Source organism: Mustela putorius, unplaced genomic scaffold (genome assembly GCF_011764305.1).
Source record: "Mustela putorius furo isolate JIRA1106 unplaced genomic scaffold, ASM1176430v1.1 tig00004007_pilon_pilon_pilon, whole genome shotgun sequence".
Taxonomy (NCBI): domain Eukaryota; kingdom Metazoa; phylum Chordata; class Mammalia; order Carnivora; family Mustelidae; genus Mustela; species Mustela putorius.
The window spans coordinates 2,292,121-2,319,632 of record NW_025422145.1 but is presented as its reverse complement, the minus strand read 5'-3'; the positions used below and the strand labels follow the sequence as shown (position 1 = coordinate 2,319,632).

At 51.9% G+C, this 27,512-nt stretch overlaps 1 protein-coding gene across 1 annotated transcript in view; it reads left to right on the top strand.

The window, feature by feature from the left end:
* The first annotated feature begins 847 nt into the window (after positions 1-847).
* The window catches only part of XYLT1 (xylosyltransferase 1), a 299,030-nt gene continuing 272,365 nt past the window's right edge, over positions 848-27,512 (top strand). The window contains exon 1 of the mRNA XM_004750961.2: positions 848-1,241. Coding sequence (XP_004751018.2) covers positions 897-1,241 — 345 coding nt within the window. The 5' untranslated portion in view covers positions 848-896. The remainder of the gene's footprint in view (positions 1,242-27,512) is intronic.

The window sequence follows — 27,512 nt, the reverse complement described above, 5'->3', positions numbered from 1 at the left end:
ACTCATTCATAGCCTCCTCCCGGCCTCTTCAAGCCAGGGATCCAGGGACCCGCTGCGTAAGACCCTGCGGTGGTTCCGACACTCCCGGTAACGTTTCTTACGTCTCCACCTGCCCGGCAGTCTTTGTGCCCGTGGAATACACCTGGGCTGCAAACTCCAGGGCGGGGAGCCCGCTCCGCTCAGCTGCCTCGTGTTGGCTTCCCACACGGAAAGCAGGATCTCAGGACCCCCAGATGCTCCTGACCTCCCCTTGATTCTGAGCGCGCCCACCCTCACCCAGAGCTCCCCTGCTCTTCTGCCCTCGCCCCTTTTCTCCGTCGTGGAAACGGTCCCCCTCTCCCCCACCCCACTCCTACTCTTGCCATGGGGGGGGGTGCGTCCTCTCCGCTCGCCCCCACCCCCTTCCTTTCCCTCCTCCTCTTTCCTCCCTCGCTCCGCCCCCAGGCCCCGCCCCTCGCCACCCCGGCCCGCGTTCCGCACCCCCCACCCTACCTCCCCGCAAGCCCCCGGCCAGCCCTCACCCCCTCCCCCGGCGGAGGGCTGTGGGGAGGAGAGCCCCGCGGGCCAGGCCCCCGCCCGCCCTGCGCGCCCCCTCCCCGAGCGCGCGCGCCCCGCGGCCCCCTCCGCGGCCTCCTGCTCCCCGCCTCCCCGCCTTCCCCTCCTCCTGGTGACGTCCGGGTCCCTGCCCGTCTGAAAACTCCGCGCCGCGGCGGTGGAGGCGGCGGCGGCGGCGGCGGCGGCGGAGGAGGAGGAGCAGCGGCGAGCCGAGGCGGCGGCGGCGGCGGCCCGAGCGCGAGCCCGAGCGGCAGCCGGCGGCCGCGGGAGCCGCGGGGAGCGCGGGGGCGGCCCGGAGCGCCCGGGGTCCCCGCGCCCCGCTCGCCCGCCGCGCTCCGAAGATGGTGGCGGCGCCGTGCGCCCGGAGGCTGGCCCGGCGCTCGCACTCGGCGCTGCTCGCGGCGCTCACGGTGCTGCTGCTGCAGACGCTGGTCGTGTGGAATTTCAGCAGCCTCGACTCCGGGGCCGGGGAGCGCCGCGGGGGCGCAGCGGCCGGTGGCGTGGAGCAACCGCCCCCGGCCCCGGCCCCGCGCCGGGAGCGCCGGGACCTGCCCGCCGGGCCGGCTGCAGCCCGAGGCGGCGGCGGCGGAGGACGGGGGGCCCCGGCGCGGGCGCGGGGAGGCGGCCCCGGAGAACCCCGGGCGCAGCAGCCGGCCAGCCGGGGGGCACTGCCCGCGCGGGCGCTGGTAAGATGCCCTTTCGGCTCGCGTCCCAGAGGGAGGGAGGGAGGGTGAGAAGGAGACAGCCCCGACCCCAAGCTGCCTCCCCCCTCAGCCTTGAACCCCGGGCATCAGACTGGGACTCCCCAAGCCCGCCGGCTCCCCATCTCTTTCCCTGGAAGCCGGGGCGGGGTCCCTGCCGAGGCTCGGGGGGCCGTTTGGGCTGCCCCATCCCGAGTCTTTGGACTGCCCCCTTGGGGTCTGGGGAAGTTATCTCCAGAGGAGGCGCTTTGGGGGTTACCGGAGCCTGGCTGGGTTCCTGTTCCCCGTCACTCTTGCTGGGCGCCCCGACTTGCACTAGGCATGTGGGTGTTGGTGCCTCGCTCACTGTCTGAGTGCGTGGATCGTGCCCGGGATCCTCAGCCGCTGTTCATGGGTGGTGCTCACAGCATCTTTCTGGTTTTTGCTGAGCTGGGTGCGGACAACTCCGTGCCCTGCTTGCTTTCTTTTCCTGGTCTGAGACAGGGTCTAAGATCGGTGTCCCAAATCCCCAGCCGGCTCCCTGAATCAGGATTCAGGCTTGGGCGCCTGGTTTTACTTTAGATCTCCTGTCTGCCATGTCTGGCTGTCTGCGACTCCTGTCTCTACCTTCTCCGTCTCTAACCTTGTCCTCTCCTCGTGCCCTCCCTGACTTTCCTCACCAAGCTGTCCAGTGTCAGGGCATGGCCCCTTCTCCTAGATGGCTGTCTCTGGCTCTCTGTCTTGTGTGTAGCCGATTAATGTTACCAGCTGTGTGTCTGACCACATCATCACGACTTTGGCTCTTTCTGGGTTTTCTTTGCTTTCCTGGGGTGTGAACAGTCTGAGCTCTGAAACTGGTTTTTCCATAGACCTTCCGGAGCCACCTGAGTGTCCTCCTATGATGTCCCCAGCTTCTCTAGTGATGTCTTTTACACCTTCTCTGGGTTGCCTTGCTGAGCCCACTGAGCTAGGACACACAGGACAGGAGGTCAGAGTTCCCAACTCTGGGACAGGCTGTCTGCACCCTGTGGGTGTGCGTGTCTGTCTTCAGGAATAACAATGTGCAGTGTGTCTGTCTTTATCTTCCTTATGCCATTTGCCTACAGGGGTCCTCCTAGCCCCTGGGGGACGTCAGATGTCAGGGGTTAGTTTCAGAATCCTTTGGCACTGAATGCATGTCTGTGTCGTTTGTTGCTCTGGGAGCAACCTTCAGACACAGCGTGCTGCTTTCTGTTCTGTTAAACTTCTTTGGAATCAGTGGTGACTCTCTTTGCCAGAGTGTGGCTCTTTGTGCCCCAGGAGGTGACGTGATGGCATTTCACGTTGCTGGTTGTCTGCGTGGGTAGCAGGTGGACATCTTTCCCTTGTTTGTGGGGAGGAGAGTGGAGGGAGATTCTTGATGGAGAACCAGAACATTCCCAATGTCCTGTGGCCTTGTAGTTCCGGAGAAGGGTCCTCCGAGACACTGCCTTTGAACTCCTGGGCTGAACTGTAATGTGTTTGGGCAGAAATGCGATTCGAGGTTGGTTCTGCATTTGGAGCCCTACTGGGAGGTGCCGTGCTGGGGGGTTTCAGGACGTACACTGCTGGCCCAGAGTGGGAAAACTGCGGCTGAAGAAGGCGGCGTGGGGCTTCCTATACCCTTTGCATCTGGGATTCAGACAGGCACCGGGAGGTGTATTTGGGTGCAAAGACCACCTGTTGAAATAAATGGCAAGAGGGAAGGAGCCTGGATTTCTTCCTGGGTCCTTGACGTTTTGAGTTCCCCATCCGCACCGTCTGTGTGCGCTCACTTCAGTACCCTATTCTCGCGCCTCCCAGCCCAGCCGCAGAGACGTTTGCAGTTGGGAGGGTAGGTGGGAGCATGTCGTTTCCTTTTTTTATTCCTGTTGGCATACCCGTTCCGGCAGCAGAGTGGCACTGCTTTTTGAAACTCTGCTTTCATCTGTGGGTTTAACTACTGTCCCCCGTCCTGGGTCTCCCCAGGTTTCAATTTCTTCACCTTTGTTTATAGACCTCGATTTTTAAAATTTTATTTATTTATTTATTTTTATTTTCCTCCCTTCCCTGAGGGTGTCTGCCGTGCTGTTGTGAACTGTTCTGTCCCTTGGATTTGTATTTTATTTTATCTGCTTGTCTGTCTCCTCTTTTCCCTGCCCCATTTCTACCCCCATGCCCTGCTAGATCCTGAAATCACAGCGTAGACCTGCTGGAGGGATCCGGGGGTCTGTCCTCTAGCCGTGCCCACCCAGCCCCTGCCCTTCTACGGAGCTCAAGGAGACCAGAAGGGGGCAGGCTGTTCCCAAAGTCCAACAACATGCCCGAGTTTGGGCTGCCGGGCTGGGAGAGGACCAGACCTTTTCGAAAGCCACTCGGCCCTTGCAACACGTGGTCTGTCGGCAGCCCCTGCCGGAGTGCTAGCACGATGCCTCAGGAGTGGGACGTTAAATTTAAAAAAAAAAAAAAATTCCTGGGATTTTCCAGATGGCTCTCTCAAAGAGCCAGTGAGACACATGCTTGGGACATGATGCTTCATCTCTGTGCTCTCTTGAGGCTGGGGTGGGGTTGGGGTGAGGCAGGTGCAATTCTTGCAGGCAAAGGGAGTCTGTGGCCCCATTGGTGCTGCTGGAGGTGCTGGTGGGTATGTCCCAAAGAGTGTCCGGCAGGCAGTGTCCAGAGCGTTTTCTAAGCAAGACCTTGCTGCTTCCTTGTGCCCACCGTCCCAGAGTCTCTTCACTTGCTGCCTTTTTTGTATGGGGAGCGGCGCCCCAGTAGAGGGACCTGATTGTATTTTTGGTGCATTTTAAAGAGCCAAGAAGAAACATGCAGTTGCAAGCTCCTGTTTCCCTCTCTGCCTCTTCCAAAGCTCTTAAATATTAGAATTATCGAGTGGCTTAGAGCGGAGTTGTGGCTGAGACACCGAGTCCTTCACTGGGTCTCCTATAAGCTGTGGCTTTGACTGTCATCTCAGAATTCAAGAGACAGATGGGCTCCCTTCAAAAGGGAGGAAACACACTGGGGAGAGTGTCAAAAAGATCTCATTCTAGGTTCTGGAGGGATTGGGGACAAATGAAAGAGAGCCGTGTGTGTTCACATAACGGACGTTTATTTTCTTACCCTTCGCCTCCTGTGAACCTCTCGGAGTCCCGTTTTTTCCTTGCGCCCTTAGATCATTTGCTATCCGGTAAGTTTCATTCAAGGAGGGAGATTCTTCATTGCCCTTCCGTTGCATGTGCATCCTTAACGTCGGGTGGGGTTTCTGTATCGTCTGACCCCGTGGAACTGTTGAATTTTTTTTGGCAGAAGTTCCTCATACTTCACATGACTCAGATAACTCAGGACTTTTTCAGAGGTTGGCAGTGACTTTGAAAAATTAGTTCACTGTATCCAGATCACCTCTGGTTCTAATGGCCCGAGAGGTGTGGCTTCTCAGAGAGACCAGAGAGAACAGAGGGTATTTTATTGATGGCTGGATTTTCTTTTTTTTCACACTCTCAGTGGGGTTTTATTTTGCTTGAGCAATACATTACACTTTGTATACAGAAATATGCATCATTGAACAATATTTATCTTACTGCAAATGTTGCCATCTGCTTAATCATATACTGGAAAATGCTAAATAGAACAGATAAATAAAAGTAGAAATTATGAGACACATAGGTGTATATATGTAATTGTATATGTGCACTTTGCCTCCCTTCTATCTCGCCACACTCTAGATATTCTCTCTCGTTTATCAATTCTTTTTCTTTTTAATCTTCTCCAAGTTTATGTGACAAAATACTTGGTGTTTTGCAAATAAGAAGCCAAGGCATTAGTCCCTGTTTGCTGGGGATTGTCCAACTTTGATCCATGGTCTTAAGAGGAAGGGAAATTTGGTGTTTTGAACTGAGGCATCTGATATTGCACATGTGTGTACGTGTGTGTGTGTGTGTGTGTGTGTGTGTGTTTCCCCAGAAAACAAAATATCCTTAAGAATATCTCTGTGGGGATGCCTGGGTGGCTCAATCAGTCAAGCGTCTGCCTTCAGCTCAGATCATGGTCCCAGCATCCTGGGATCGAGCCCTTCATCAGGCTCCCTGCTCATCGGGGGAGTCTGCTTCTCCTTCTTCCTCTGCCTGCCATTCTGCCTACTTTTTCTCTCTCTCTGTCAAATAAATACAACCTTAAAGAAAAAAAAAAAGAAGAAGAAGAATATCTCTGTAGCCAGGAGCTGCCCTCTCACGCAGACTGTGTATGATCCGTGGGGCCATAAATTTGTATGTAGAAAGACAAAAATCCATGGTGCCGCCATCATCAGACTGCACAGTGTGTGTGGTGTAATGGCTGACCTTCTCTCTGTCTCTTGGTGAACACTGCCCTGAGTCTTATCCCTTAGGAGAATGCTTCCCATTTTCTTTGCATTTCTCCCATTTCTATGGACCCTGGTCCCCATCTATCAGTACCAAGAAGAAAAGATCTTGGGCAAAACTAAAAGTCAAACATAAACTTAACCCCAGCAAAACCCGAGCTCGAAGGAAAAGGCATGGGAGCAGGAGGAAAAAGTCCTGGGAAATGGGTGCCAGGCCCCAGTTCCCAGGAAAGAGACCATTAAGTGTCTTTGCGTCTGACACAGCTGGGTTCAAGTCAGGCTCTGCTCTTGGCCACCTCCATGACCTTGGGCAAATCCTTCTGCTCTGCTCCTCTGACTATCCGAGCTACCGCCAAGGGTCATGTGAGGATGAGATGTATTAATACATGTGAACTGCTTGGGGCCTGGCACACGAACACGCCGCAGTGTGAGCTGTTGTTCTTGCAAAGAAAATCTTAGTATGTTTGAAAGTAAGCAATTTTTTGCAATTATTCATTTTCCCATGGAAAGTCGGCTTTGAGTGAAAGCCAAGGCAGGAGAGTGAATCCAACACCCGGGAAGTGAGCTCGCCTTGGAGCAGGGTGGAGTGTGGTCGAGGGAGGAGCCCTGGTACTTACTGAGTGCCAGCTGTATGCCAAGCCTCCTTTAGATGTTTTGCACACATTATCTTATTAAGATGCTCCCGCACACACACACGCAAAAGAAAACGAAACGAAACCAAACGAAAAACCCAGGACAGAAGGAGATTGCTCTCCAACTTACACAGAAGTTAAACTAAGGACGCCTGGCTAGAAATTGTGGGTCTTTTGAGTGCTGGTTGCGCGGCAGGAAAAATGAGGACTTGGCAGCTATTACCTTCACCGTCTCAGTGAATCTCCCCGACTGTATGGGCTTGGACTGTGGCTGTCCCCCCTCTCACAGCTGCGGAAACAGGCTCAGAGAGGCAAAGCAGCTTGCTCCCCGAGAGTGCAGAGTCGGGGGCAGAGGGGAGAGTAGCAGAGCGGGGCAACAAACCGAGGTCCGCCTTAGTCCAGTGGACCCATGGGTTTCTGAGTGCCGTGTCTGCGCTGTTCTTTGAAAAACCCCAGATGCAGCCACGTGATTCCTGGAAGTCTTCATCCCACTTCGCTCAGTTCTGACTGCAGATTTCCAAAAATGTGCTGACCCTAGGAAAAGGAGCAGATAGGCCGTTTTTGTGCAGTCAGACCCCTAAATGATGACACAGGGAGTAACAGTAACAGTAATGAGTCTCCGTGTGGCAGCTATAACGCGCTGGGCACCATTTAAAGCCCCCTTTATGCATTAACCCCTTTATTTTTTCATTGAATGTGTATTTTTGTCATCCCGGTTCTTACTATAACCAAGCCCCGTCCCGGGTGTTTTACAAGCGAGAACTCATTTAAACCTCACACGATGGAGGAAACTGAGGCAGAGGGAGGAGCTTAAGCGACTTTCCCAGGGTTCACCTTATAAATGGCGGAGCCAGGATTTGAACGCAGACAATCCAGGCTCTTACCCGCTCTGCTCTTTTGAGGGTCCCTAACCTCAGAACTGCAGAACTCATTTAAGGAGGCGCCTAGGTAGTTGATACGGTCAGGAAGCCCAGTCCTGAGCACAGGATGTTATGGTCCTGAGCGGAAGGTATCACCTGATGGTGAAATGTGCAGCACACATATGAGGGTTGAACTTGACCTGCTGTGCTGACGGGAGGAAGGAGTTTTGAATTCAGCTCTCTCCAGCCAGGAGAGGAAGGAAGGAGAGTGCTCTGCAAGGCTCCTGGGCCAGTGGAAACGACCTTTCATTCATCCTCAGTGGGCTTCCTGCTTCTCCGCCAGCTCAGTTCAGCTGCTCTGTGGTTCTCTCTGGAGGAGCCTCTGAGGAGCCCGCCAAGAGCCCGGGGAAGGCAGGGATGTATCTAAGAATGTGCAGGCTGATTGTCTCCTGGGCACTTCCTTCCGCCTGCAACAGAAACTACCCGTTTGCCCGCAGATACTCATCAGGTTGTGTCCCTGTGGTTAGGGTTGCCCCCTCCCCCACAGAAGCAGCATGTTGAAGAGAGGGTGGCAGGGAGAGGGGGGATGGTGTCACCTTAACCAGGGCCACACTGTTCTGAGCAGGGAACCTGGCCTTGTCAGTGTCAGGGCCTAGGAGCGCAGACCCCCAGCCAGGAGGGGAGGAGGAGGCACTGAAGGGCATTGCTTGAGTCTCTTCTGAAGGAGGATCTGCCCCTCCAGGGCCTCTGGGGACAGGGAAATGAGTCTGTTCCATCTCTGGCCTGGTTTGTCCCAGCCCAGATGACGCTGGCTTATCTGGGTATCTAATCCAGGCTCATGTGTCTCTGGGTGCTAATGACTAGCATTTCTCCTCCCAGCGAATCCTTTCCTGTAATCCTTGGCCCTGAGCAACATTGATTAAGCCCAAAGGAGTCAAGCTCACGGGGTGGAGAGCTGGCTACGGCTGTCCCGTACTCACGGGGTGCAGACATTGTAACCGTGATGCTAACCGAGGGGAGGGCGAGCAGGATTTCTCTGCGTTGGAAGTTTGCCTTCTACCAGATGCCGCGGGAGGGCATGATTTTAGGAATTCTTACAACTGTACGTTAAAGGTGATCTCTGTTTTACTGATGACAAATAATAAAAACTAAGGCAAGAAGTTGCATAAGTGTTGACCAGCTGAAAGTGGTCAGTTACAGGGATTGAAGGCTGGTGGTGACTCCCCAGACCGTGTTCCTAGTCTCTGCCCACTTCAGTAAGTCCCTTGTCCCGCCCTCCCTCCCCCCATCTGTTCATTCATAAGTGCACATGCGCGTACGTCCATCCGTCTGTCCATGCATCCATCCACCCAACCATGCGTGCGTCCGTCCATCCATCTACCCATCCTCCGCTGCAGCAGTGAGGGCGTGGCTGAGATGATCAGTGAGCTGCCTGAGGATCGCAAGGGGAGCAGAGCCCGGAGGCCGGTCATGTGATGGGGCGGGGCAGGGTGGGGCAGGGTGGGGTGGAGGTGGGGCGGGGCCAGGGCTCTGACATCTGGAGTTCACCGCCCAGCTCCACCCTTCATACCTGTGTGACTCCGATGTGTTACTTCTCCTCTGAGGGACTCAGTTTTCTCGTCTGATCGTGGGTGCCAGAAAGGCACCAAGCTGGAAGGGCCTGGCGATGAGGCCCAGCTCTGGCCCACGATGGGGGCTCCTGTTTTCCTAACTGATGCAGCCTCATTATGACAGATGTTTGCAAGAGGGGCCCTCAGATTCATGGCCCGTGGGTGGGTTTGGTTTGGCCCACACAGTAGGTGTAAACAAAAAGGCACTGAACCTTCAGGATTAAGATATGCTGTGCCATGATGGGGATTATGGGCATGCCTCTATAAAAAGTCACAAGATCTGACAGCTCTGGGCTCCCATTCTTGCTTTTCAACTGGCCCAGTGGGGGAGGGGCTGTCCGTGAGACCCTCCAGATTCCTGAGCACACCCCCCTCCCCCCCAAACACACTCCTGGATCTTTTCTTTCCCCCGTGATACCTAACTGGCCCCTTTGGACTGCTGAATTTGCAGCCTCTGTTTGGACGATCTCTGTGTTCACTGTGATGAGCTAAAAATAAGTGTCTGTGGTCACCTTTCAATTATCCCCCTGTGGTTTATTCACAGCACTTACTTACCTCGACTGCTTCTGCTTGCCCTGGGCACGGTGGAGGTTTCCTTCCCTCCCTCGCTGCTGCTGTGTACCCAGAAGGTGCAGATTCTCACAAGGAGCAGGCCCTTGTGAGGGCAGTGTCCTCAACAAAACAGACCCATGTGTTCTACGGTTTGGTTAATGGTTTCCCCTTTGGTGGGAACGCAGCGAACATGCTGTTTTGAATTGTCTGCCTCCCCACTTCATGGGCTCCCTCCAACCTCCGACCCCCAGTAACACAGGTCGGGATGGGGAGAGTTGCCAGAGAGCCGGTCACGGCAGGTGGAAGGGTGGAACATTCTGGAACACCATGGCTTGGCTTCCAGCACCGTTGGGGACACACACACCATCACTTTCATGTTTTTGTGCCCAGTGGGTGAATATTTTCAAAAACTGTAATACTATATAGTTCTTTTAAGTATATTAGGGAAAATCTACAAAGAAAATCTACAAATATGACTGTTTGGTCGGAATGAAAACTTGGAACTCTTATCACTTAGCCTGTGCATAAAGTGGCATTTAAGGGAGACTAGTTGGTAAAACATAATGAGCATGCCTGAGTAACAGTACCAAGCCCTAATTCTAATCCGAATCCTGGCCTCGGTTTAGATGGTGAATGCCTCCCAGGGGGGTGCTGGAATGACCAAAGTTGAGGAAATGTTGGGTTCCCCAGTTTAAACACACTCTGCTCCTTTGATCAACAGTGGTGCCATTTTGTTCGATGTTTGAGTGGAGAGGATTTCAGTGAGACGTTAGGAATAACCGTGCTCTCGGTCTGTCAGGGTTACTGGCCCTCTCTGACGGTCTCAGCTGCTCTCTGCATCACTCCTACAGTGATGGGGCTTCTCCGGCCCGTCTTCTGGGTTTGGGTCTGGACCCTTCCTGTGCATCTCTTAGATTCATGCTGAGCGTTCGCTTCACGTTGGCTGTGTCTGCAAGTCCCCCATGTGTTGCACCTGGAATTAACCGTGATGAATGAGTACCCGGATGGGCCCGTAATGACTCTGTTAACTTAACCCCGAATCAAGACTCTCATGCTCAGAACCGGGGTAACAAACCGCACTGCAACCTGAACAGCAATTCAAAAGGGCAGTGGAGACAGCTAATCATTTTATAACGAGCAAGGAGACAAGCAATAAAAACAGAGCCCAAGGACAGCATGATAATTTCGCAGAGTCTTAGCACTCAACCGGGCTCACGTTAATAAAATAAACAAATGTTTTTGGTAGTGGAGAGCTAATGTATACATTATTTAAGGATAGTATTAAAACCAGATTAGACGGATCAAGGAATCCAGGGGTTACCTCATTAAGCATCCTCTCTTTGGGGATGTGGGAAAGTTGTTCTCTTTCTGTTTTTCTTCTTTCCTTGTGAAATGGGGCTTTATTAATTAGAGATGTAATGGGAAGTCTTTTTTTTTTTTTTTCCCAGACTAGTGGCTGTTTTCTGTTTATTTTTTAATGTAGGACCATGCTTTGCAGATGTTCTCTTTGAAATAAAAGCCTATTCATTGTCTCTCTTTCTTTCTTTCTTTTATCCCCAGCTCAGAAGGGGCAGCTGTTATAAAAGACACAAACAGAGAACCCCATTTGCTTGTCATCAGGCGGTTACAAAGATTCCATTCCTGATGTAAAATACTCTCATTACCTGTTTTTTTTCCCTTCACCCTATTCAGGGATGGTTTCAGAATTGTTACATCTGATTCCCTCTTGTTTAGGAGACAAGGTGATGACAAGTGACCCGGGTAGAGGTGGTGACGCAGAGGTGGGGTTCACAGAAAGCGGCCGGGTTCACAAGTGGGCACGGTCCAGATCAACTCTTCTTTGGTCCGGAGGTTCACTGCTACTTTGGCTTTCTTTTAGGTGAAAAAAGTCATGTCGAGCCAACAAACTCTCCATCAGGGAGAGAGCCGGCGGTTCGAACCCCCAACCAAAGTGGACATGAGAAAGTACCGCAGGGCCAAAACCTGGCTCCCGGTGGGCCGGGTCTGGGCTGCCGCTGGAGGAACGGCAGCTCCGAGTTTGCATCCTCCTCCTCCTCCTTTTGTCAAAAAAAACTTTAAATCACTGGCCAACATCTACACATCTGTGATTTCAAGTAAAAAGCTAATTTGGAGTTCGTATTTAAAAATTTGAAATTCTGGGGGTGCCTGGGTGGCTCAGTCAGTTTTAGTATCTGACTTACGATTTCAGCTTAGGTCGTATCAGGGTCGTGAGCTCGAGCCCCAGGTCGGACTCTGTGCTAAGTGTGGAGCTTGCTTGAGAGTCTCTCTTTTTCCTTCTCCCTCTGCCCCTTCCTCTCTCTCTCTCTCTAAAGAAAGAGAGAAAAGAATATGACACTCTGGTCTTCGTTACCAAAGAAGCACATGTTTGGGGGAGGGAAGTAGGGGCTGTCCTTCTGCCTAGGGCCCCACTTCCCGGCTCACCCCGGAGCCCGTCCCCCTGGCTTGGTTATTTGTGTGTGAGGATCCGAGTTATGTGTCAAATGCTCGCGGGGCGCCAGGCACTGTGCTCAGCAGCACCTCCTGGGTTCCCCCGAGGAATCACGGACCGCAGCTTCCGGACTTGATCCCGCTTCCCAGACGGGGGACCCTGATCACAAAGAGCAGCAGAATTGCAGCCTGGGCATCCCCTGCCGTGCGTGCGTGCGTGCGTGCGTGCGTGCATGCGCATGTGCACCCGTGCGTGCGTGCGTGCGTGCATGCGTGCGTCACGGAATGTTTCCCCAGAGCCCTTGCGGCTGGGAATTCTTGCGAATGGCTCTGCGGGAGAGTTGGCACTGCTTGTCCGCCCATTGCGTGGATGGAAGCATCAAGGCCCGGCAGTGGCTGGTGGGTCACTCCTCGTCACCCCCGCCCGGGTAAGTGCGAAACGTGACTGTTTTACGGAGGTCGGGCCTCCGGCCGCGGTGGTAGGCCCGTTCACCGGAGTTCCTGCCGTCCTGGCCGGCCGGAGGAGCCGGACGGGGGTGGCGCCCTCCACCCGCCACCGCTGGTCTTGGAGTGGTGAGGGAGCATCGACAGGGTACTATTTTGATACGTTGCTGATTTGTATTAAAATAATAATTAGAGCGGTAATTGCAAGCGCGGGCTTCGGTGAGACTCAGCTGCCGACTGTAAGAAGAAATAATTAACCGCCTGTTCCCTCAGAATCAAACGGAAGCCAGACCTGGCCTGCCTCCTTTCTGTGGGTCCAGCACGGGCTCCGCTGCAGGTTGGAGGCCCCTTGGGTTGCCAGATGCTGTTCCTGTTAACGGGATTGATGGTCTCTTTCCGTGTGAGGAGGAGCAGGGAGTCAGGCGAATGGTGTGTTTCCCCACAAATGCCCCGGAGTCCAAGGTCGGCGCCATCCCTTGAACCGTGGAATGACCTCCCTCTAGAAGCAAATGTGGTAACACCTACAAGGGTGGAGACTCAGATCTGCCCCTAATTAAATACTCTGGCGTCAGCTGATGTCTGGCCATAGTGAGGGACTCTTGGCCAATCTAACAGGACGGCCATGGTTCTCTTTACATTTCTGTTTCTGAAGCGCATCAAGTGGGGCCTGCCTTAACTTTTAACAACTCTGGAAGTTTATCTTGAAATGGAACATGAGTACCCCAAAGTTCCCAAACCATAAAATTCAGAGCTCCACTAGTAGCCATGCTCCTGTGACCAGGACCCAGGTCCAGAGCACAGAGCCTGGGAGCTCGCTGCCGGTCCAAACCCTGCCAAGGTCCTTCCCCTCCCCACTTCCAGTTCCCACATCTCCAGAGGCAGCCCTGATGGTGACTTCTGACCCCGTAGGTTACTTTTGTTTCTTTTGAGAAACAGAATCACACAATCTGGGCAACTTGATCCCTGGATTGTTTTGCTTAGCATTATGTGAGATGAGATGATGTGAGATTATATCAGATGTTGGCCAACTGCAGCCCTCAGGCCAGGTCCCGGTTGCCAGTTTCCACGTGGCCTGTGGGTAAAAATGGATTTCACGTTTTTAAGTGGTTGGGGGGTTGGAATCAAAAGATCAATAACACTTCATGGCATGGGAAAACTATATGAAATCGAAATTTCAGGGACCATAAATAAAACTTTATAAGAGTATAGCCATGTCCAGTTCATTTGCATACTGGCCGTGACTTGCTTTTTGTCCTGTAATGGTCGAGTTGAGTAGTCTGGACAATGACCATGTGGCCCACAAAGCCCAAGATCTTTACTATCTGGCCCTCTACAGAACATTTTGCTGACCCTGTGTCCATATCATGTTGCATGTTTATAATTGTTCATTCACGTGTGCATGTCATAGTGTATTCTGGAATATAGCACAATTTACATTTGTGTTGTGTTTATGGGCCTTTGGGAGATTCCCAGTTTGGGGCAGGGCGATGCTCTGAGCATTTTTGTGCAGGTCCTTTGCTAAACAAATCGTTTTGGTAAACATTTCTGTTAGGTCTATACCTAGGAGAAACTGGTTTAAGTACTTTTTTTGGGGGGGGCAGTTTTGTTTTGAACAGGTTGACTTTGACAAAGGTATTTTCATTTGGAAGTCTTACTTTTCCTGCCTGGTGGTGGTACTTGCGTGTGCTGAAACTCTGGACCCAGGCTTACTTTCCAAAGAAGTAATTAGTTTTGCAAAACAGAGGGTCAGTAGAACCACAGTTCATTGAGGGTGTGCTGTTCTTCCAGCTCGGAACCTTCAAGGATGTTGGGAACTTGCCTGACATTCACTGCTTTGGCTTGCTTTTGGGAATGGTGCCATCATTTCATTTCTTATGCTGAAGCCATATTGTCCAAATGACTCTTATCTTCATGCAGCAAAACAGGTCTGGCAGAATTAGGCGAGTTTTTCTCCATGTCACTCTCCCTGCTTTGACTGACTTCTGTTTATCTCTTCGTGGCTCTGGTTTCCTTGCTGAAGCAGACGACTGCAGCTTTACGTCCCCAATCAGATCTCAAGCCTCCAGGAGCATGTGTCATTTCTCATTGAAACACTGTGCTGAGGTGTCCCTTTGGGGACGGCTGATGTTGCACGTAGGCCACGGCCTTGGAGCTGAGACTCCCCCTGAGAAGCTGCCTTCCTGTGCCCACCTCCCCCGCCCTCTCTCCCCTCCACCATCCCCCCACCCCACTCCCCCGCCCCAGTACTGTTGAGCAGCATGCATCCTTCCTCCATTAGCTCCTGCGTGCTCGGCCCTCCACTAGGCACTGCCACACTTCTGTAGGCAAAAGCTTCTCCCAGGGTCGGGAGGAGAGTGACGGGATTCCCTGGGATCTACCCATCTTGCAGGTTTGCTTGGCACTGCCTGAAAAATGACTTAATAGTCTTGTTGGGGCTTGTCGGAAGAGCCCAATTAGCTTCCTTCTCTAGCCGGCCCACTCTCCCCCAGGAATAAAGTCCCACTTGTCTTATGAGCCCGCTTACTGCTTGTGCCCTGTGCAATGAACACTCTTCAGAAGGTCACCAGAGGAGACTGTCAGCTGCTGGTTTAATGCTCCTTTGAGGAGAAAGCTGGACTCCGTGGCAGAGGGGTGAGTGGCATTGAAACCTGGTCTCAGCTGTAGTTTAATCTTACATCTGGCTCCATCTCTGGGAGGCTCCGGTTTAGTCTTTAAAATGGGGCAGCAGAGCCTCAGTCCCATCGTGGGTATGATTCCTGGCTGTGGAATTCCTACACTGGAGCAACTTAATCCTAAATTCTGGCAGTTCTGGGTCTCCCACCAAGTTAATGTTTGTTTATCTTCTTCTTCAGAGATGGGTGTGTGTGTGTGTGTGTGTGTGTGTCCATGTTTATTTTAGGGGATGGCCTTTTCTTTTTAAAGACTCTTGCCTAGATGTGTTAAGGTACCCTAATTAAGCTTCATAATTAATTTGTCTCAAAAGAAATACAATAGATTTCAAAAGTAGAAATATTTCAGGCCTCACTCATAGAATAATAAGATTTATGTAAAATTAGCCTCTCAAAGGCAGAATCACTTAGACGTTAAAACAGACAAACCTCTTCTAAATAGCTCATAAATCAGAGAAGAAGCCAACCTAGAATTTCTGATCTTAGGGTTGTCAATGAAAATGAGAATACTTCATATTGAAACCAATGGGATGAGGGTAACATTGGGCCCAGAGGAAAATTTATAGCCTCCTTTCTTTTTTGAGAGAGCGAGAGTGAGTAAGCTGGGGTGGGAAGGTGGGGAGAGGCGGAGGCGGGGAGAGAGAGAGAGAGAGAGAGAATGTTTAGCTGGCTCATGCGCAGTGGAGAGCTCCATGAGGGCCCAGTCTCATGACCCTGAGATCATGACCAGAGCCAAAATACAGAGTCAGGCGCAGAACTGACTGAGCCACCCAAGCACCCCAAAACACTTAAGCTTTTGACATTACGCATGAAAAATTAAAATGATTAACACGAGAGTCCAGTTTTTATTTTTTAACTCACTGAGAAGAAACTAAAAGAAAGTAGGAAAGGGCCGTAGATGAAAATAAAAACAGAAGTTGATGAAACATGACGTAACGTAAGCGTGGAGGCGTTGCGCCACGAGGTTCTCTAACGACGCGCCAGCACAAGGTGTTAGGTCTGGTTCCTCCTGCGGTTGGAGTCCGTGAACGGGCGGCAGGTTCCTCAGTCCCCGTGGCTGCTCAGTGCTTCTGCGGAGGCTGGTTGAGCGAACGCAGCTGTGGGGAGGCGTCCCTGCACTTTCATGGTATCTGGGCAGGTGGATGGGGTAGTCTCTCTTGAGGCAAAGGAAACCTTGCGTCCTTTTTAACCACGGACGGTCCTTGTGAATAATAAGGCTGCCGGCTCTTCTTGTTCTGCAGAATCCGCTGACTCTTCTGCCGGTTCCCAGCGAGCTCTGCCCCCAGATGTGATACCTGCCCGGGGTCTTGTAAAGCCAGTCTTCTTGCCCTGGAATTACCTGCTGGGGGTCGGAGGGGACTGGAGAGTGGTCCCTGGGCAGATGCGCAAGAAGCACGGATCTCCCTAAGCATGGAGCTGGCTGCTCTCCGGCAGGAAGCGGACGCCAGCCTGGTTAGCTGCGGGTTGACTTCAGTGCCCTCCCAGCAACAGCCATGGGCCATCCCCCAATGGGGATGTGTGCTAGAACCGACGTGAGCATGTAGCTGTACAGATTGCCCCGGGGCATTCAGCCCTACTTACTTATTCATTCAACACGTGTTTCCGAGGGCCTGTCGTGTGGCAGGCACTGTGCTAGGAACATTAAGTAAAAATGGGGTGCCTGCCCACCTTTAGCTCGTGTCTTGGTTGGGGGGACCCTGAGTGGTGGAGAAGGGGTCATCAGGGCAGTCTTTGCCAGGAGGTGGCATTTAAGATGAGACAACTAGAAGATGGTCAGGCATGGATGGGGGGCAGAGAGAAGGGCACAGAGTGTGACCTCTTCGAGCAAGAGCAGCAGCTTCAGCCGGGGAAGAGCCCGGAGCAGCGTCCGCAGTAGCTTCTGGTCACCGTCATGCGCTTTCTCACCAAGGTTCCCTGGGCTCTGTGTGTGGGTGCGCTGTCCCCGTTTCCCTAAAACCTAATAACATGGACTGGCCTCGACATGCTGTGATTTGGAGGCGGAACGCAACAAAGTTGACCGTCGATAGTATGAAACCGTTCTGTCTCCAGTGGTCTTTCCAGAGAGCCTCTGCTGCGGCGGGCCCTCCACGTCCCGGAGAAAACACACTTACCGTTGCGGGCGGGGCTGCTTTTCCAAGGGCCCCCTGCCCCTCCGGCATGAGGTGCCCTTTTCCTGCCTTGGCCTCTGGATGGGTACGCGCCTCTCCTGGGTCCTCTTCTTTGATAGCGGCGTCCTTCACCCGCCCCAGCTGGGTGGCGTCGGCACACGGAGATGACTGAGGGAAGGGACTGCGGGCCCCAGGCCCTGGTGGAAGCCGTGTCTACACTGGCTGCGCCATGCTGGCATCACTCACACGCTTTCCAAAGCAGATCTAGACTTCCAGGAGCCAGGACCGCTGGGCACCAGTCCCTGTTTTGTATCTCGCTTTGTGTGGCCTTCGGCGGCCTGTCAGGGCCTCTGTCTCCCCCCATCTTTAAAACGGACTAAGGGATTTTTAGGGGGCCTCTTATGATCCTCAGTTTTAGGTCTTTTGTGGTCTTTGGTGACCAGGTTACACACACCTTTCCTTGTCCCAGCTGTGACCCACACCACACAGAGGTGGCTTCTGGGAGCCTTCCACACCTTCTCCATGTGCAGGCCGCTGTTCTGCTGTGGTTGTGTGCAGAAAAGGTCCTTGTTCCCCCTGCTGGAACTCAGCCCCTTCTGCTTGATGATAAACTCCAGCCACTCAGGACCTTATTGACGTTCCCCACCAAACGTCATGGTGATTGTCTGGCCTGCTGACTCCCAGTGCTGGAACAGCGAATGGCACGTAGTAGTTGCTCAGTTGTGTTTTCATTTCCTTTGGAAATCACATGAGAGACCAGATGATGAGTTGCTCTAAAAGCCAGAGTTAGGGAGTCCAGCTTTAAAATGAGATTTTAAGAGCCAGAGGCCAAGGATTTCTCTAAAACAGGCCGCATGGTTTCTTCTCAGCTCCCCCACCACACTGACAGCACCTCAGGGTTCACTGTGTGCTGTTGGTACCTGATCCAGCGGTGTATGGATGACGACACTGACGATGCGTGGTAGTAAGAATAAGAATAACAGCAGGAACCACTATACTAATCACTCACCATGTGCCAAGCGTTTTCCTTTTAATGCTTCCCTATGCTGTGAGCGCTGAGAGGAAGTGGGGCACAGAGAGGGGAAGTAGCTCCCCCAGGGTTGCACAGCTGGTAAGGGGCGGGTCTGCGTGCTCCCCGGGCAGGCCATTGCAGAGCGCATGCTCCCAACGGCCCCTTGTTACCTAATACCTAATAGGCAGCCGTCCTTAAAGTGATGGCTGGAACAAGGTGGTGGTGGTGGGGGGGTCCTCTCTCCCAGCTTCTTCCTGGAGGAGGCCTCAGCAGTCCCAGGAGAGCGTGGATGTGTTCTCCAGGCTCTGAGGAGCCCTTCCCCTGTGTGTGAGCAGGGGACACGGCGTAGTATTTCTGTGCTGCTTCCCTCCACTTCCCCTCTTGGCTGTGTTTGTCTCAGTTGCGGGGTGTGGGTATGATGGACTAGGTAAGCGGGGGGATTCCTTTTTTTTTTTTTAAAGAAATTATTTATTTTAGAGAGAGAGAGGGAGTGAGCAAGGAGGGGGAGGGGAATGGAAGGGGGGAAAGCCTCGAGCAGACTTGGTGCTGAGCACGGAGCCTGACCCAGGGCTCGATCCCACAACGCCGAGGTCACGACCTGAGCGGAAATGAAGAGTCAGAGGTTCCACTGACTGAGCCTCCCAGGTGCCCCAGTAGGTGGATTCTGAGGCTGGGCCTCCTGAGTTCAGATCTGGGCTCAGCTCTGTCACTTACAAGCTTTGTGAGTTTAGGCAAGTTAGACGAAGTTGCTGTACCTCAGTTTCTTCATGTGTAAAACAAGAGGGTAATGGTGTCTATCTCGGGGTTGTTGGGAAAAATAAGTGAGTGGATACAGGTAGTTCATTTAGCACAGCCCTTGGGCATATACTAAGCACCGTAAAGTGCTTCCTAGTATTATTACTATTAATAAGGAGGAGGAGGAGGAGCCGCAACGTGGGGCTGTCTGGTTCTCTCTTCCCCCACTCCCCTCCCTCCCCCTTGGGTAGGGGACAGGACCCTGCTCCTAGTCAGCTGTGAACTGCAATGTGGCCTTGAGTCAGGCACGTGACCTCACGCCCTGCTTTCTCACCTAAAACTAAGGTAGAGATTGTAATAATGATCATAATTGACCTCACTTTTAGCTGCATACGTTTCCTGTTTAGTAAATAGCATTTCTAAAATTCACCCAGGATGAGTTTTACCAATTGGTGTGTATTTCCTTCATGTTTGCTCACACACCCCATTGGCCCCAGACTTAGGAAATCCGTGATGCCTCTAGCAAGACACGGGATCTTAGAAGTAAGGAGAAAAGTGGCGATGTTCGTGATGGAGCCAGCTAGGCACTGAGTGTTTTTACAGGCGCGGTTTTACGTAATCCTGACCACAGCTCTGGGGGAGGGGCAAGTCCTGCTACTCTCCCATTTGCCAGACATGGCAGCCGAGGCTGAGAGAGCAAAGGTGGCTTGCAAGAAATCACGCCCGTTTAACCAGCAGAGCTCGTGCACTGCCCCTCGTGGGTCCGACATTGGAACCTGAGAGGCTTCCTGGGGGGGTGTCAGGTAGCATCTTTTTTCTTCTCCCGGAGATGTGAGAACATATTCCTAAAGATAGCCTCAAGTGTTTTGGAGGAAAAAAAAAATGCTAATGGTGGTCTTAGTGGCTCATAAATCCCTGCCAAGTAGCAAACGCTCTTGACCATGAACTTGGCAGGGTGACAGCCGAGTCTGGGAGACCCTCACAAGTCCTGCTTTCTAGAGAACACAATGTTTTCAGAGCCCGAAGCATTTTATAAAATAATGTGGGATTCATCCCAGAGCCTGGCAGAGGGTCTGGAATTCTTGAGCCCTGTTTTCCAGTTGGATTAAACTGAGACCAGACATTCTGCCCCAGGAGCCCAAAGTGAGTCACACAGCCCCTGGCCGTTGGGACCCTCTCGGGCTCTGAACACCTGGGGGCCTTCCCCTCACCATCTCTCTGCCCAGGGTCACCGTGGCTAGTGGGTAGCAGGCTCTGGGGGTCTTTGGGGAGGGGAGGAAACGAACAGTGGGCTGCCTGACAGCATAGCGCAGGGCTGTTGGGCAGAGTCCAGAAATTATCTTGCTAACAGTGACAGTCTATGAGTTTGTGGGAAGCGAGGTTGTGAATAATTGATTGCTGCTAACTGAGTTGTGGAAACCATTTTCAGAGATGACAATGTACAGGCTTGCCCAAGGAGGGGGTAGGCAAGCATGAGGACTCCCTCGTCCTTTGAGGCCAGGGGACATTCTGAGGCTCCTTCTTGTCTGCCTTGTGACATTGGTCGTGGCCCCTGGGCTTGGGGGAAGCCTGGGCTGCCCTGCGCCCTGTGGAGGGGCCCCCTTAGGGGTCACTGGGGCGGCTGGCCTCGGTTCTCATTGGGCTATTCCCCACTGACAAGTGGTTGAGCCTCCTTTTGAAGCGTCTCAAATTCAAAGCAGCTCCCTGGGTCTTTAGAAGGGTTACGTGGGAATGCAGACTTCAGGGCCCTTCTCACACCTGACCAGCTGTAGAACCAGGAGCAGGTGTGGAAGGAGCACTGTGTTTTCTGAAGTTAACATTTTGGGGCCTAGGTAGCTCACCTCATTTCTCGCAGAGGCAGTATTGCCTAGTCATTAGAAACCGAGTCCTTGAATCCTGGAATCCCTTAACTGTTTTTATGAGCTTGAACCAGCCAAATTATCTCTTTCTGCCTCAACATTCTGTCTGTAAAATGGGGATGACAGTGGTCCCTACTTCAAAGGGTTAATATAACCCTTATATAACAATTAAATGAATTTGTTTTTAGGGGTGCCTGGATGGTTCAGCATCTGATACTCGGTTTTAGCTCAGTTCTTGATCTTGGGGTCATGGGATCAAGCCCCTGCATCAGACTCTGCACTGGGCGTGGAGCCTGCTTGAGATTCTCACTCTCCCTCTGCCTCCCCCCAACTAGTGTGCGCGATCTCTCTCTCATTCTCTCTCTACACTTGATCTTAGCCAAAAGGCCGAGAAGCGATCTCTCTCTCTCTAAAAAACAAAACAAAAGACCCACACATTTTTAAACATAAAAAATAAAATGCCCAGATTAAAAAAAAAACAAACAAAAAAAACCTGCTGCTTTGATCTCCTTCGACCCCTTACCAGCCCTGTGGGGAGGGCGGGCCGGGCGAGAGCAGAGGCACAGATGAGCTGAGACAGGCAGAAACGAGATTCCGGGTAGTTGCAGGAGCCACACCACTGGTTTCAAGAGGGGTCTACCCGCTTTAGTGGAAAGGCCTGGGTCCATCTCCTGATGCCATCACAGAGCAGCCGTGAAACTCTGCTCAGTGCCCTTGGCCGCTTTGGAGCCCCGGTTCGTCATGTGCCAGATGCAATGATAACATCACTCACGCTCAGCAGTGCGAACAGTGGTGAGCATTCCTTCGTCCATTCAGGACATATTTACTGAGTGCTTCGCACCTGCCAGGTACAAAGAGCTAGAAATCTATCTGTGAACGAAACAGTGGCCCCTGCCTTTTGGCATTAACATTCTAGAAGGGGAAGGCCGATAAATACATGAACAAATGTTCTAGAGCAGGGACCAGCAAACGTTTTCTAGAAAGAGCCAGACAGTGAATGTACTGGGCTCCTTGGATCATATTGTCCCTGTCGCAACGACTCGCCTCTGTCCCTCGAGTGTGAAAGCAGCTGGGCACAGTCTGTAAACAGATGGCCATACCTGTGTTCCAGTAGACCTTTTTACAAAAGCAGGCAGGGGGCCAGAGGTAGTTCATGAGTCCTGGTGTGCTGTCCCCTGAGCTAGATAAGAGGAGTAGAAAGTGGTCAGTGGTCTAAGAAGGCAAGCTCGGCCTGTCAGCAGGTGACTTGAAAATGCAGCTGTAAGGGATGCCGCATGTGGAGAGCCATGTGTGCGTGAGGACATGGAGCTGTGCTCTAGCCAGGTGCGCCATCTTAGGAGCAGAGGGTTCTGGCGTGGGCGTGAGATGCCATTGGAGGACGAGGAATGGAGAGGAGCTTGGTGCTGTGTCTCAGGGCCCATCCATCTCAATGCTGCTTTCACCTGGGCACCTTCCTGGACACCGCGGGGAGACACCCCCCCCACCCCCGGCCCGAAGCATGAGGCCTGTGACCAGTTTTTGTCTGCATCATGATGCAGACACTCTGGGAGTGGTCCCTACTCACCATTCAGGAGGCATGGTGGCTATGAACGTGCTGGCCCGAGGAACCTTACAGGCCGCTGTGGCCTCTGTCTGGAGCAGGGAGAGGTTTTTCTTGGGCCTTCAGGGACCAAAAGCGAGGACTGCTTTCTGTGTTTAAACTTGCAGGGCAGTGCTGACCTTAGACCAGAGCTTTTTCTACCTTTGGTTCTCCCTTTTCCCTGTCCCTTGCCCCAGCCTGCCTGTGGCCCCCACTGTGTCCCTGACCCCGGGTTTCTAAACAAACTTGGACTCCTTCCCCGTATTTCATCCCTGAGAGAATTGGGCCCCTAGCTCAGAGTCCATTTCCCACAGACCCAGCAGAAGGCTTCTGGTACCTTCTCTTTCTTAGAGCTGTGAGAGGGCCTTCTTACCTCTGCTTTGTAGCCAAATCTTGTGGGGAGACTTGGACAGATGGGGAGTTTGTGCTTTTCAGCTTTCTTGTCGGGAAGGTGACGGATGAATCTGATGAGAGAAGGGGAAAAGATACTAGGAACCAGAAGTCCAGAGTGGGAGAGGAAGGAAGGCCTTGATCCTTCTTGTGGGTTTTCAGCTTGGTCTGGCGGACAGTATCTGCTTTTAGGCTGCTACGCCATGCCTTTATGTGTTAGAGGAAGGTGCCCACCACTCCAGGTGGAGGCATGGGTTGGCCAGAAAACAGTGTTATTGCATAAGAGAGACGTTCCTTCTTCTGAAGAGAACAGTCCTGGACTATGGAGCATGGCTAGATTTCTCCTTCACTGGCAACTCTGTGTAGTGCCCAACCTGTACAACTCTACATGGTAGCCTCCTGTAGGATGTCACCTGTATTTAATAACAGATGGTCACTTTCTTCTCTCACTTCCAAGCCTAACGAGCTTTTCCAGGTTTCTCATATCTGTGGGTACTCACCTACCTAAATTTTCAGTTAGAGGAGTTGGATCAGACTCTCAGACATCCTTCCAGAGGCTGACCGTGTACAAGACATCACCATGAGGTCTGATGCCTCCCAGAGACCCGTCCTCCCACTAGTGTCCAAGCTTCCTAAGTGTCCCCCCTCTTTATCCTGTTAAGAATAAACACCGTTTTCTGTGCTCCCTTCAGCTGCCGAATTGCACCCTGGAGAACGAGTGTTTGTGTTTCCTCCGAAAAGGTTCCAAAGGGAGATGAATAAACAAACTATAAACAGCTGTTTCTCCTCTGGTGACAGGATTCAGACAATAGACCCTTGGAGGCTATTAATCAGCTGCCTTTTCGGCAGCAACTTTGCCTCCCGGGGCCATGGAGGAGCCTCCATGCTGGGTGCGACTTCCCGAACAAGCCGGGGGAGCCTCTCCGCAGAGTCCTGGGCTGGGCTGGTGGCAGCCTCCACCTCAACACAGCCCCACACGGCCCTGGTGCACTTTCCAAACATGTCCATGCAGCTGCTGGGTAGTCTCCCAGCGTTCCTTGCTGGCACCCTCTTGAGAGAGATCCTTGGGTAGGAGCATGGCCTCCAGCTGACTCCCTTTTGTGTGGTCACCTCTTTCCTTGAAAGTGGACAACGTGTGTTCAGGCAACATTTGTCCAACAACTATTTATTGGGCACCTACTGTGAGCCAGGCCCTATGCTAGGTGCTTGGGCCAAGTCAGTGACCAGTATTTCATTCAAGAGGTATTTCTGAAGACCTAGTCCATGTAGGTGGAGTTCTAGATTCCTGGGATACATCTGTGAACATTTGGAAACAGGTACCCTTCCTTCATCTAGTCATTCCTTCTACTCTTAGTTTTAGAAATATTTCCTGAGCATCTGCCATGTGCCAGATACTGTCCTAGGAATTTGACGTGAAATGAACAAGACGGGCAAGGGGTCCACATTGTGTCACGGAGGAGGCGGGGCCATCAGTCATAAATGTATAAATAGGATCGGTTCGAGAAGCAGTGGGCACGCTCATGGCAGCAGAAGGGATGTGCGTGCTAGAGGGTGACTGCTGTGGGGTGGGGCCAGCTTGGCTGGGATGATGAGGGAGGCCTCTCGGAGGAGGTGGCAAGCCCCACACCTGAACTTGAGCAGGAACCACCTGGGAGACCCTATGGGGAAACCACTTTCTGGGCAGAGAGCACAGCAGGTGTGGAGACTGGGCCAAGTTTGGGATTTCAAGAAGGGACCAAAGGCCTGTGTGCTGGAGCACACAGAGGGAGGGGAGCGCGAACGAGACGTGGGGGAAGGGAAGGGGCGGAGGGGCTCAACGGCGTGGAGCTTGGAAACTCGCGCCTGGCATTCACTTTTCATCCAAAACGTATGGGAAAGCCTTGTGGAGTTTAAGGTGGGGAAATGATTGGCATCGAGCTTTTAGAACAAACCCCCTGTTTTAGACATGATGGCAAACACAGTGTGGTTTTCTGGATTGGATCCTGGAACAGCAGAGGTCGTTAGTGGAAAAACTGGTGAAATTCAAAGAAAGCCTTTACTTTAGTGTTTCGCGCCAGTGTCGACCTCTTCCTGTGGCCAGATGAGCTGCAGCGAGGCAGGGCGTGGATGCTGGAGGAAGCTGGGCCAAGGGCACAGGGCAACCGCCTGGGCCGTCTTTGCAACTTTCCTGCAAGTCTGAAATTATTTCAGAACAAAAAGTGTTATTTTCAGTATCCATCTGGGGACTAGGTGTTAGGGGGAGCCCTGAGAGAAGGTGAGACGGAGTCGGGAAGACCAGTTTGGGTCTTTTCTTCTGAGGTCATCCAGCTGAGGGACAGTGGCAGGAAAAAGACAGTGGTGACCCGGGCCAGGGAGAGGGGGGTCCTCCTTAGGTGAGGGATGGGTCTGCAGCCTCAGCTCTTGAAGATCTTTCTGCCGCTGATTGAAGTCAGTCCAATCAGCTCCAATTCAGCTGCTATTTTGTGAGCATCTTCTGGGTGCTAAGTGCCGTCCTGAGGATCAAAGGTATCCTTACCTCCGTTCCCCGCCAAGATGGCCTCTTACTTACACCGCTCTTGTGGAAATTACCCCCATCACCTTTGGTAATGACTTGGAGTGAGTGTGTGCACGTGCGTGTGTGTGTGCGCGCATGTGCATATCTTGTCCTCCATTTAGGGTGAGCCCCGTGGGATCATGGGGTTAGTTTTGCTTATTACTATATTTCGAATGCCTGTCCTACAGCAGTTGCTCAATAAATACAATACGATTGGTATGTATATTGTATAAATGTAATACCATGTGTGAATATAGGAAATACATAAAAACTCTAGAGCCACAACAATAGGAGGGCTAAATAAGCATTTAAGGAGTGTTTGCCAAGAGCATTTTAAGCCCTTAGTTTGACTTTTAGTCCTTGCAACCCTGTGAGGTAACTACTCTGTTCACCCCCTTTTTATGAAGGGGATTAAGATCTTTGCTCAAGGTCACAAAGCAGAGTCAGGATTCACATCCAGGCAGCTTGGCTTTGGTGGCCCCAGTCTCTAAATACTGAGCTACACTGCCCTCTGTGGAACGGACGCAGAATGAATGGAAAACTTCTAGTATCTTTGCTGATTAAAGCAACACATGTTCATTGAGGAAAAATTTAGAAAACAAAGACAAACGTATGAAGAAGAAAATGCAAATCTCCCATAACACCACTCTTAATTTACTTTGGGAAGAGGGTTAACCCATGAAATCAGTGGAAATGAGGTGGTCTCTTTTTTTTCCTCTCGTTGGAGAGACTAAAGATGCAGACAGCTAGAATTGGAATATGCGGGGGACTTGGGAAGAGAGCCGCAAGGGATTATGGGAGGATGCTTCCACTTCTTCCCAGCATTCCCTGGGGGAAGCAGGAAGAGAGCTGCAAAGGCTTTTGGGAGGATGCTTCCACTTCTTCCCAGCATCCCCTGGGATGGCTTCTGCACCTTCTATCAAGGCAGGAGAACCCACCGAGTTCACTGAAAATCCAGAGCTGTGGCACCTTCAGGATCTAAAAAAGGACCCTTCAGGCCACCTGTCACAGCCAGTGAACCTCCATGTAGTTGAGCCTCCTCAGCTCACACAGCAGTTTGCAAGAGAAGGGCCCTGTGTGGTTCTTTGATGCTGATCTGCCAGCAGTTGTCAGCTCAGTACCATCAGCTTGAAAACAGCCTTTTGTGGGGGAGGAGAGTGCATATTAGGTTTCTCCAGAGAAACGGAACCAATAGGATATATAGATACAGATGAACTGTAAGGCGTTTGCTCATGCTGTTATGGAGGCTGAGAAGTCCCCAGATGTGCAGTCAGCAAGCCAGAGACCCAGGAGAGCTGACAGTGTATTTCCAGTCCAAGTTTGAAAGACTGAGAACCAGGAGATCCGAAGGCTTAACTTCTAATTCAGAGGCCAGTAGTCTCAACAATCAGGAAGAGCTATTGTTTCAGTTTGAATATGAAGGCAGGAAAAGGCTGCTGTCTCATTGTGAAGATTGTCATGTAGGAGGAATTCCCCCTTCCTTGCTGGAGGGTCAGCCTATTTGGTTTAGTCAGACTTCAACTTATTAGATGAGGCCCACCACATTAGGGAGGGCAGTGTGCTTTCCTTCGTCTACCAATTCAGATGTGAATCTCGTACAGAAACATTCTCAAAGACACACTCGGAAAAATATTTGCCCAAATGTCTGGGCTCCCCATGGCCCAGTTAAATGGATGTACGAAGTTAACCATCACAGGAGCAAGGGGAGGGCAACTATTTTGATACTGAAGCTCTGGCAGCTCATTTTTGAGTCATGTGTGGAGGGTTATTTCAGAGAGCTGGATCTTTATCCTTTTTTTGATCTGACTCTATCTTTATCCTCAGCCATTATCTGCCACTTACTCTTGCTGTGGATTTCCTTAGGGAAGACTTAATCTTATTCATTATCTATTCTTGCCGTTGCTACTTAGAGTACTTGATATTAAAAAAAAAAAGGCTTAGGATTTAAATGGAGGCAAGTGTTTAAGAAATTAAAGCACGTGTCAAAAATCCAATGCCCTTAAAGCCAGGCAGGTGGGTAAGTATGTTCTGTAGGACAGGTGTGGGGTGATAGGGAGCAGTGAGGACTGTGGTGAGGAAGAACGAAGGCTCTCCCCTAAGTGGACGGTAGCTCCTTGGCTTCAGTCGCCTGTTGCCTCTGAGAAAATCAGGCCCAGGATTATGTGCTTTTTCAGGTTTTATAAGAATCCAGAAACTTGAATTTTTCAGTCATCTGGAATATATTTTGGCAACTAATTCACATTTACTTTTTTTTTTTTTTTTTTTTTTTGTAATACCCTGTGTGAACCAAACAAAACATTTCCATGAGCGGGGTTTGACCTTTATGTAACTGGTAGTGAGTTAAATAATGACAGACTAACCTAAGATATTTAACAAAATATCTAACATTTATTTAATGCGTACTGTGTGCCTGACCCTGTTCTGGATCTCTAACTCCATTAGCTCATTCAGCCATCAGAACAGAGGCATGTGTGGTGTTACCCCCATTTTCCAGA